The 9,869-nt window shown below is 37.9% G+C and overlaps 1 protein-coding gene across 1 annotated transcript; it reads left to right on the top strand.

Moving 5' to 3' along the window:
• The first annotated feature begins 232 nt into the window (after positions 1–232).
• Positions 233–2,510, top strand: LOC135229819 (olfactory receptor 4C15-like). The gene has a single exon (XM_064279096.1). The coding sequence runs from the start codon at positions 1,018–1,020 to the stop codon at positions 1,939–1,941; it is 924 nt and encodes a 307-aa protein (XP_064135166.1). The 5' UTR covers positions 233–1,017; the 3' UTR covers positions 1,942–2,510.
• The last annotated feature ends 7,359 nt before the right edge of the window (positions 2,511–9,869 follow it).

Raw genomic sequence — 9,869 nt, 5'->3', positions numbered from 1 at the left:
GGAGAGCGTAGGAAGGCCATCCTTACTCTGAAGTTCTCCCTTGAAAAGAAACATTCTCACTGCTTTCTTTATTGATCCAGTGGAATGGACTTTGGCTGTGGCACCAGAAAATCCCAGATCTACCTTTTGTTAGTTTCTTGAACTCTCAAACCATAACTTAGCTAATAGTAAAATAGGGATAAGAAGACCTCACATGGACAGTATACTAGACACTAGGCACTGAGTAATTGCTTTTTTTACTTGCATTATTTCACTCAGTCATCAGCAGAACACTTTGAAGTAGGTATTATTATTTTTTGCAGCTTCTGTTTACGTTTAAAAATGAAGACTAAAACAAAAACAAAGACGAACCAAAACTTAATGAATACTTATTTTTGTTAAGCATACAGTTAGGCAATGTTCCATTGGCCTTTATTTTTGATAAGAAATGAATTAAGTCATCTTAAAGGCCCAGTTCAGCTCAAATTTTTAAAGAAATATTTGGGGAAGTAGGCATGATTTCCAATTGCCTCTTGAAATGCATGTTAGCTGTTCTTTTATTTGTAGGTAAGGCAGTCTCCTGGAGAGAGATGGATTTCCCATGCAGGTCATCCTGGTTCCCATGCCATGTCAATGGGAGGCATAACTAATACATTACAGTCCTCCTTTCCTCAGAGCTTGGATGTGCTTCAGAATCCTCCTCAACATTTCACTCTTGGTAGCTACTACTAACAAGTCAAAGCTGGCATCCACTTTAAAAACTATTTGTCATCCCTAACACATGTGAATGGTTCCCTTCCCCCTATTGAAACTCTGACTGTTTTAAAGAGTTTAACCTCAGTTCTGACTGATGGCTCAAGAAATTTCTAATTTTATGTTCTTAACAACAGCAGAAGCATTTAAAATAATTTTGATTACGGATGCACCAATACTTTGATGACTACGCTAATATCATAAACTGGTTTGAGACAAATATGTTTCTCATAATTTCAGATTCTACATGGTCACTGTGTTAGCTTCCACCTTTTCCTCTGAAATATGCAAAACCAAAGCTTTGTAACTGAGTTTGTTCTCTTGGGTCTTTCATGGAATCCAAGTGTTCAGAAAATAATATTTATTGTATTTTTGTTCTGCTACATTGCAACTCTTGGGAGCAATTTGCTAGTTGTGGTGACAATTGTCAGCAGCCCAGCACTCCTGGGATCCCCGATGTACTTCTTTCTGGCCTTCCTGTCCTTCCTGGATGCCTGCTATTCCTCTGCATTTGCGCCAAAGATGATTGTGGACTCCCTCTATGAGAAGAAAACCATCTCCTTCAAGGGCTGTATGACCCAGGTCTTTGCTGATCACTTCTTTGCTGGAGTGGAGGTGACTGTCCTGACCGCCATGGCCTATGACCGCTATGTGGCCATTTGCAAGCCATTGCACTACCCCTCTATCATGAACTGGAAGCTCTGTGGCATTCTGATGGGGGTAGCCTGGACAGGGGGCTTCTTGCATTCTGTGATACAAATTCTCCTTATTTTCCAGCTGTCCTTCTGTGGCCCCAATGTTATCGATCACTTCCTATGTGATTTGAACCCATTATTGAAGCTTGCCTGTACTGACACTTGCATCAGCAGCTTTTTGGTCGTTGCCAACAGTGGGTTTATCTGCATCATAATCTTCTCCTTGTTGCTTATCTCCTATTTTGTCATCTTGCTCTCACTACGAACTCATAGCTCTGAAGGACGGCTGAAAGCTCTCTCCACCTGTGGATCTCACACTGCTATCGTGGTTTTGTTTTTTGTCCCATGCATAATTATCTATGCCCGACATCCATCTGCTTTCTCCTTTGACAAGATGGTGACCATAGTTTATGCCTTCGTAACTCCCTTGCTCAATCCTTTGATTTACACTTTCAGGAATAAGGAAGTGAAAAATGCTATGAGGAAATTATGGACCAGATTGCTGGGTTTCTGATGAAAAATAAAACATTAAACTTAAAAATTTAAATTTCAAGGGGAAAGAATTCAAAACGGGCTTAACAAAATGCTTTATAGGGGTGGGAACTTGTAAGGCAGAAAGTAATGTAATGCCACAGAAAAATATTGATGGGTAGGTCAGGAAATGCTATTACCACCCTCAGATCACTCATATCTTGGAGTTGGCAGCTAAGTATCCTTATAGGTAATTAATGGAAAGTTGAATTTTATGTTTGTTTCGAATATAGTAAAGAAAAGAAATCACTAAAAAAGAGGAATCAGATTATATTCTAAACTTCTTGCCATGTACACCATACTTTGAAAAGCCCTTAAGGATAGTAGAAAAAAAATCTTAGATATCAGGAATAGGAACTTCATGAAACTATTTTAACTGAAGAAAAAGTTCACTTTTAGGGTCCTGATCCCAGTTAAGCAGCTCTGGTGGCACACAAGGTAAGCCCTCAGGTGCTGACATAAAGTGTGGTGGTTCAAAATCACCACCTACTCTATGTCAGAAAGATGTGGCTTCTGCTTTCCTTATAAATATCACAAATCTGGAAACCTTCTGAGTCCAAACTCAGGGGATGGTAATGGTTTTTGTTGTTGTTTGTTGCTGTTGTTCTTTTTTTAAGAATCATTGCTTCCTAGCTAAAAGAGATTCCCCAGCATCCAATGTAGTTAGGTGTGATCATGTGATCAATTATGGTGAACAAAATGTAAATGAAAGTGATATATTAAATGGTAATTCTGTAAATGTGGAATTGTGGTGGGAATTCAGGCAATCATCTTGGACTTTGAGGATGTGTGTTAAGGTTAGTGGAAACGCAAGACTGAAGGATTCTAAAACCCTAATGTTGTAGAGTTGTAATAGCAGCCCCATATTACTTGGCTCAGAATTCCTATATGTAAGAGGTAAATAAATTTCCAACTTGCTTAAGTCACTGTTAAAAAATAAAGTAATATCTGAATCTACATCATCTATTACAGTTATGAGCTATTCTGTTCATTAATGATGCAGTATTCCATGTTCATTTGTTCTCACAAATTTCTTATAGTTCTATAGGATCTCCAAATTAGTTCACATTAAATAGCCTTTACCCATTAAACATGTTATTTAACAGCTTAATGTCTGACTTTTTTTTTTTTTGACACCCTGACATCTGAAACAAATCTTGTTCATACTGTTTTGTTATGGAGACTTGTTTTTACTAATACTACCTGGTAAATTGTATGATTACCTCTGTATTAGAATTTGAAAAATTCTCAACTGTTTATGATACTGAGTTTTAGCAAAGTAGGAATTGAAAGATACTTCAATTTGAAGAAAGGTATCTGCTTAAAAAATTACTACAAGCATCAAACTTAATGGGAAGCATTGATGTACTTTCTCCCTATTTCAATGAAATAATTTAAATTATCAAAAGAGAATTTCCAGACTCCTGTAGCTATATCTATCAATCTGACAGCATCCATTCACTTATATGCTGCCTTTTAAGTGCTACTGTAAGTGACGTATCTGTAACCCGTACCAAAGACAACCAGCGTCTCTTTACTTTTACATGGGAACTCATCTCCTCACTGCTTACACAAGGACTGTTGCCTAAGAATCTCTTCTGACTCTTATTTCATCCATGTTTCCCTCTCTACTGCAACAGTTGCATCATCAAAGAAGCAATCCATTACGTCTCTCATTGTTAAAAGTATTTTTTTTTTACTCTGCTTCCTTTGTATCTAATACCCCATTTCATTCTCCCTCCTTGGAAGGAAAAATAAATGGGATCTCTAAAATGTCCAGCCCCACTTTCTCTCCTTCCAACCTCTTTAAACTCCCTTCAGTCACATGTAAATAACTAGAACTATCTGAAAATCCTCTCTTCAAGGTCACCACAGACCTCTGCATCATTATATTTAACAGCAGTTTTTCATTTCTCATCTTATTAAATCAATTAACATCGTTTAACCCAGTTGCTCTATTCACTTTTCCTTTACATAATCTCTTACATGACCAAGGTGCCCAAATTAATATTTCCAGCCCAGGCTTCTTCTTTGAGGTTGAGATCTGGACATCCAACTGCTTCCATGGTATTTCCATCTAAATGACAAGTTGGTTTCTTAAACTGAATAAATCCAAAGCAGTATTTCTGGTTGTTCTGACCCAATCCCCAAACAGACTCCACTCACATCATCCTCCATCTCTACTGAGGGCTCATTTGGTTTGTTTTTCTCCCTGCCCACATCCTCTCTATCAGGAAATGCTGTTAGCTTTAACCTATATATCCCCAATTCAAAAACTTCTTATCATTTTTTAGAGCTGTCACTTAATTCCAAGCCACCATCCTCTTTCACCTCGATTATTGCAAGTCCCTCTTACTTAGTCTCCCTACTTTTACCTTTGTATACAATACCCCAGTTCTATCCTCAGCAAGACATTTGTAGTTATCCTTTAAACCCGTAAGTCAGATCATATTATGAATCTGCTTAACTGCAGTGGTGCTCAGGATAAAAGCTAAAACCTTACAATTGCTAAAGATCAGGCAGCATTAATCTTGCTACCCTCCCACCTCTCTGAACTCCTCTCTCAGGGCTGACCCCTCACTGATCCTCCAGTCCATGTGACGCTTTCTCTTCTGCTTGCTAATCACATATACTCTTGCCGTAGAGCCTTAGCGCCCATAAGTTATTTCTTCTGTCTGGAATACTTTTCCTCCCCTGAACTCTCTAAATGGCTTACAATCTCATTTTATATTCACAGATTTGAAGAACTGATATTTTACAGGAAACTACCCTTGGACCTGGACAAGCAGAACCCTGTCCCTGCTTCCATGCTTTGGAGAGCCTGCTGTAAAATGTCCAACATTCTCCAGTGCCTGTGACTGGGAAGTCTGTAGTGCCTTCTGGGTATAGCATCCCACCTTGGACATGACTCTATGGACTCCTGACCATTTATAATTTTCATGCTGCTCTTCCATACTCTATCCCATCCATGGAGTCAAACAGTATCTTCCAGGGGCTCTTATTCAGCCCCAATCAACTTATGACTGGTCCTGCTGCTGGGACCCCAGTTCCAGTTACATGGACTGGCATCCAAATGGCTTCAGAAGGCTAGATCTTTGTTTATTTTTTCCACAGGATTACACTACTTTGGGTTATCAGAGTTTTGCTGAGATGCTCAGTTCCGGGGACGGAAGTTCAGGGCTCTGGGATAAAAACAGTCCCCTGCTGATCCTTGTCCTTGGGCCTTTTGTGTGGGCCCTTATAAAGCTCTCATCTGTCCATGCTCTGACTGAGGGTGTTGAGAGTGGAGGAAGACCTCCTAAAGGAGTGTCCATCTTCATGGTACCTAACAAGAACACCCAGTTTCTCCACAGAATCCAGGCCCTGTATCAGGCAGTTTTCTGTGGATTTCTGTCCTTGAATCACAAGGAATGTATCCATGTCAGGTAGTTCTTCTGGTCAGGGCAAACCTCTAAAATTTTGATAAAAAGAAAGCAACCCTTGTTCTTTGTTCCCATAGGTGCTTGATTTGAAGGTGCTTCTGGGCCTTAACTTTTCTGATGAATCACTTCAATTTTACATCTTTTGTGGGGTATGAACTGCCATAGAAGTAGGTAGATTAAAATGTTTAAATACCGAATGGAACAACGTATTGTTTGGTTTGGCCCCTTTCTGAAGCGGCCTGATGGGGGATCTCCAGGTTTTCCCTCAAACTTCAATCACAATGCTACATTTCATCAGAGCAAACTGATCTGTCATTCATTCTTTTCATATAACATGACAAAAGAAGAAAATATTAAACAAACCAACAAAGTCCAGTTACTGTCAAGTTGATTCTGACCATGGGGACCCCATGTGTGTCAGAGTAGAGCTATGCCTCATAGAACTTTCAAGTACTAATTTTTTGGAAGTAAATGGCCAAGACCTTGTTCTGAGGTACCTCGAGGTGGACGTTAACATCCATCCATTTGGTTAACAGGTGTGTGCATTAACGATTTGTACCACCCAGGGACAGAAATCAGGCTTTTAGTTTTAAAGTCATGGAATATCAAGATCAGGTATGTAGAGAAAAAGGTAACATTTGGGTTAATCTATGTAGTTTTGCATATTTCTATATGAAATATGTTATTCCTTAATAAGCACTCATTGCTACCCCAGCCCAAGAACAGCACATGCTGTCCTCATGTATAGATGCTGTGCCTGATCCCAGAACTGAGCTCTTGCGTTTAGTAAGAACATAGGCATTTCCATCCCAGCGTACACATTGTTATATTCCTGAACATAAAGGGAAGTGAAAACATCTTCACATAGAATCTCAGGAGTAGTTATGAAAGAAGGAGATTAAAACAAAAAAAAAAATCCTGATTGATTTGGGACATAGAAATTTGCCAATGCTTAAGTACTTCAAACCACATTAAACTGTCTTGGAGAATCATGCTGATGGAAAATTTTCAAACCCCGGAGGGCAACTGAGAGGCAGTTCTACAGGTTCGTGTCCTCTCAGGGAAACCTCTTTAAATTCCAGTTGGAAATAAAGGACAAATCTTTTCCTTCTCTATTTTTTGTTCCATGACATCAAATTGGAAACAGCACTTGAGAAGCAGTGGGGAACATTCTCTGCCTTGTGTGCCTGTGAGACTTTCTCTCTCTCTTAGATGTAGAAATAAGACTTGGAAATGGCATTCACATTTTATCCAGGCACTGAATGAACTTTTCTCCACAAAGAATAGGAGATTGGCAACACCAGAATTTTCAAAAAAAAAAAAAATGATGTATGGTGAGATTTATAATTCACATTTTTGCATTCTTAGAACCATTTAATCATCAATATAAATTAGCATTAATTAATTTACAGACAACTTGATTTTCTTTGTGTAAAGAAGCTGCCTGAAGTAGAAGTGGACTCATGGGTGTTTGAGAGGTACTAAAGGATTACAAAGGTCATTCAATAGTGCTATGCATTAAAACAATTGGCATACCTACACTGTGACCAAATAAAATAATTTCCATTTTTAAATTAGTAAAACAAAGAGTCAAAGAGCTTATCAGTAAAAGCACTTGTCAGCCCTGTTCGTGGTAAAAGGGGAATTAAGCATAAGAAAAAATGTTGCCAATTCCCTGTGTCAGTGGTCTGGGGGCTTGATCTCCTGTTGAATGTATTTATGCATATTGTGTTACCTGATTCTATGAATAGGCATTCTTAGTATACTCACTTTTCAGAAGTGGAAACCAAGGATTGGAAGTAACTTGTTCCATGAGCCATAACTAAATAGAAGAGCTTGGATTTGAATCCAAGCCTGTATGAGTCTGGAGTTGATGTTCTTACTTATTTCACTTCATTGTCTCCCTTACTTTTGTCCTAGGCTAAACTGACCACTATTGGGTCCTATATCTGTTGTAGAGTGATAACTTTCACTAAAGCCTTCTGCAACAGAGTTTTTTATTGTGACTTATCAGAAAACACAAAAAGGGAAATTGGCTGCAAGCACTCAGGCTACAAAGAAACCAAAATCCAAAGAAGAATAATCAATAAGTGCTTTTTGTACAATTTTGACAGGTGCAGATTCCTTACGAGTAATAGTGTTTCAAGGAGATCTTCACAGCCATTAGTGTAATTGCCTATAAGAAAATTACTTACAGACTATCTTTGTTTTAAGTAAATACAAAGAACTAAGGTCATGACTGGGTGACCTTTTCTTGTTTATCTTTTCTGACAGTTTGGTCTATTGGCTCAGGGGTCCAGGGTCTGTCATATGATAATTGCTGTCTGTGATGTGGGCTATGTGTGATGTTGGGTAGATCTCTAACTCACTTCCGGGGGTAAATTTTCACTTTGTTTTGGTAGACACTTCCACAGTCCATCGAACAAGTTAGAGCATTCAGTCCTACCCCTTTGATACAGTTTCTTAGAGTTTGAAGCCCTATGGATCCTGAGAAATAAATTGACCTGTTGTGGTTATGGCCTTCTGTGGTTAGGTTAACCCTTTATTGATAATCTTTATATTTTAAGATATGTTTGTTGACAGACCCAATGACCCTTTTGGGTTGGTTTTATGTTTTTATTTTTTGTTTGTTTCTGGATAACACCTTGCAGCTAGATATGGAGTTAACAGTGCTGGCACAATTTAGGATTGCCAAGGTCCCTGGGAACATAAGGAAAATGTTTTTTTAAAAGCAAACAAATAGATGACATAAACCTGTAAAATTGTATATTCATTAGTTTTGTTTGTCAATTCTAAGTGGCATTTAACAAAATCACTTTACCACTATAAGCCCCACAAGTATTTTTTTCGTCTCTTTAGCAAACATATAATTACGTAAATGATTTGAGTGATAAATTTCTATTACAGGTACAAAGACACATTCATCCTTCAAAGCTTTGTCTATCTACGGAAAATGGAGTCAGAAGTTGAAATAATTATTTGGTTGAGTCGTGGAAATGCTTTCCATGGGGAAAGCAGCTGGTTTATTAAGTGAGACAATAATGACCACAGTTTGCAACAACAGTTCTTTGAAATAAGCAATGCTTTCACATCTTCAAAATTGGCCCTCATCATAGTCTTGTGAGATGCTTAGGTAAGCAATATATGAACTATTTTACAATAATGTTATATAATTTTGAAATGAATATACCTTGAGGAGTTGCACTTGATTGTGTTAGGTCACATGGTTTGAACAATTGGTTAAGAATAAATTAAGTCTTAAGACTGGCTTATGTTGAATATGTTGTTTCTATTCTTCACTTCCATAGTTGTTGCCCTTTGTATATGTATTTGATATGTATTGTGTATGGTAGGGCCATTACCTTCTGATTATAAATCATCTGGAGTTTTTTTTCCCTGAGGTGTCTAATTTAAACATGAACAAATGAATCAGAAGGTTTTAACCTTGAGAGGTGTGTGGAGAGTGTAGAAAGGCCATCCTTACTCTGAAGTTCTCCCAGAAAAGAAACATTCTCACTGCTTGTTATTGATCCAGTGGAATGGACATTGGCTGTGGAGACAGAAAATCCAAGATCTACATGTTTTTTTATTTCCTGAACTCTCAAACCATAACTTAGCTGATACTAGAATAGGGATAATAAGACCTCACATGGACAGTATCCTAGACACTAGGCACTGAGCAATTGCTTTTTTCCTTGCATTATTTCACTCAGTCATCAGCAGAACACTTTGAAGTAGGTATTATTATTTTTGTCAGCTTCTGTTTACATCCTAAAATGAAGACTAAAACAAAAACAAAGACAACCCAAAACTTAATGCATCCTTATTTTTGTTAAGCATACAGTTAGGCAATGTTCCATTGGCCTTTATTTTTGATAAGAAATGAATTAATTCATCTTGAAGGCCCAGTTCAACTCAAATTTTTAAAGAAATATTTGGGGGAATAGGCATGATTTCCAGTTGCCTGTTAAAATGCATGTTAGCTATTCCTTTATTTGTAGGTAGGACAGTCTCCTGGAGAGAGATGCATTTCCCATGCGAGTCATCCTGGTTCCCATGCCATGTCAATGGGAGGCATAACTAATACATTACAGTCCTCCTTTCCTCAGAGCTTGGATGTGCTTCAGAATCTTTCTCAACATTTCACTCTAGGTAGCCACACCTAACAAGTCAAAGCTGGCACCCACTTTAAAAACCATTTGTCATCCCTACCACATGTGAATGGTTCCCTTCCCCCTATTGAAACTCTGACTGTTTTAAAGAGTTTAACCTCAGTTCTGACTGATGGCTCAAGAAATTTCTAATTTTATGTTCTTAACAACAGCAGAAGCATTTATTTTAAATATTAAATTATTTTAATTTTGATTACGGATGCACCAATACTTTGATGACTACGCTAATATCATAAACTGGTTTGAGACAAATATGTTTCTCATAATTTCAGATTCTACTTGGTCACTGTGTTAGCTTCCACCTTTTCCTCTGAAAT

The sequence above is a fragment of the Loxodonta africana genome, unplaced genomic scaffold (assembly GCF_030014295.1).
Source record: "Loxodonta africana isolate mLoxAfr1 unplaced genomic scaffold, mLoxAfr1.hap2 scaffold_55, whole genome shotgun sequence".
Classification (NCBI taxonomy): domain Eukaryota; kingdom Metazoa; phylum Chordata; class Mammalia; order Proboscidea; family Elephantidae; genus Loxodonta; species Loxodonta africana.
Note: the sequence above shows the minus strand (reverse complement) of the source record. Positions and strands in the feature narration are given on the sequence as shown.

Coding starts and splice junctions, on each gene's coding strand:
- LOC135229819 (XM_064279096.1), top strand. CDS start 1,018: ATGCAAAACCAAAGCTTTGTAACTGAGTTTGTTCTCTTGGGTCTTTCA.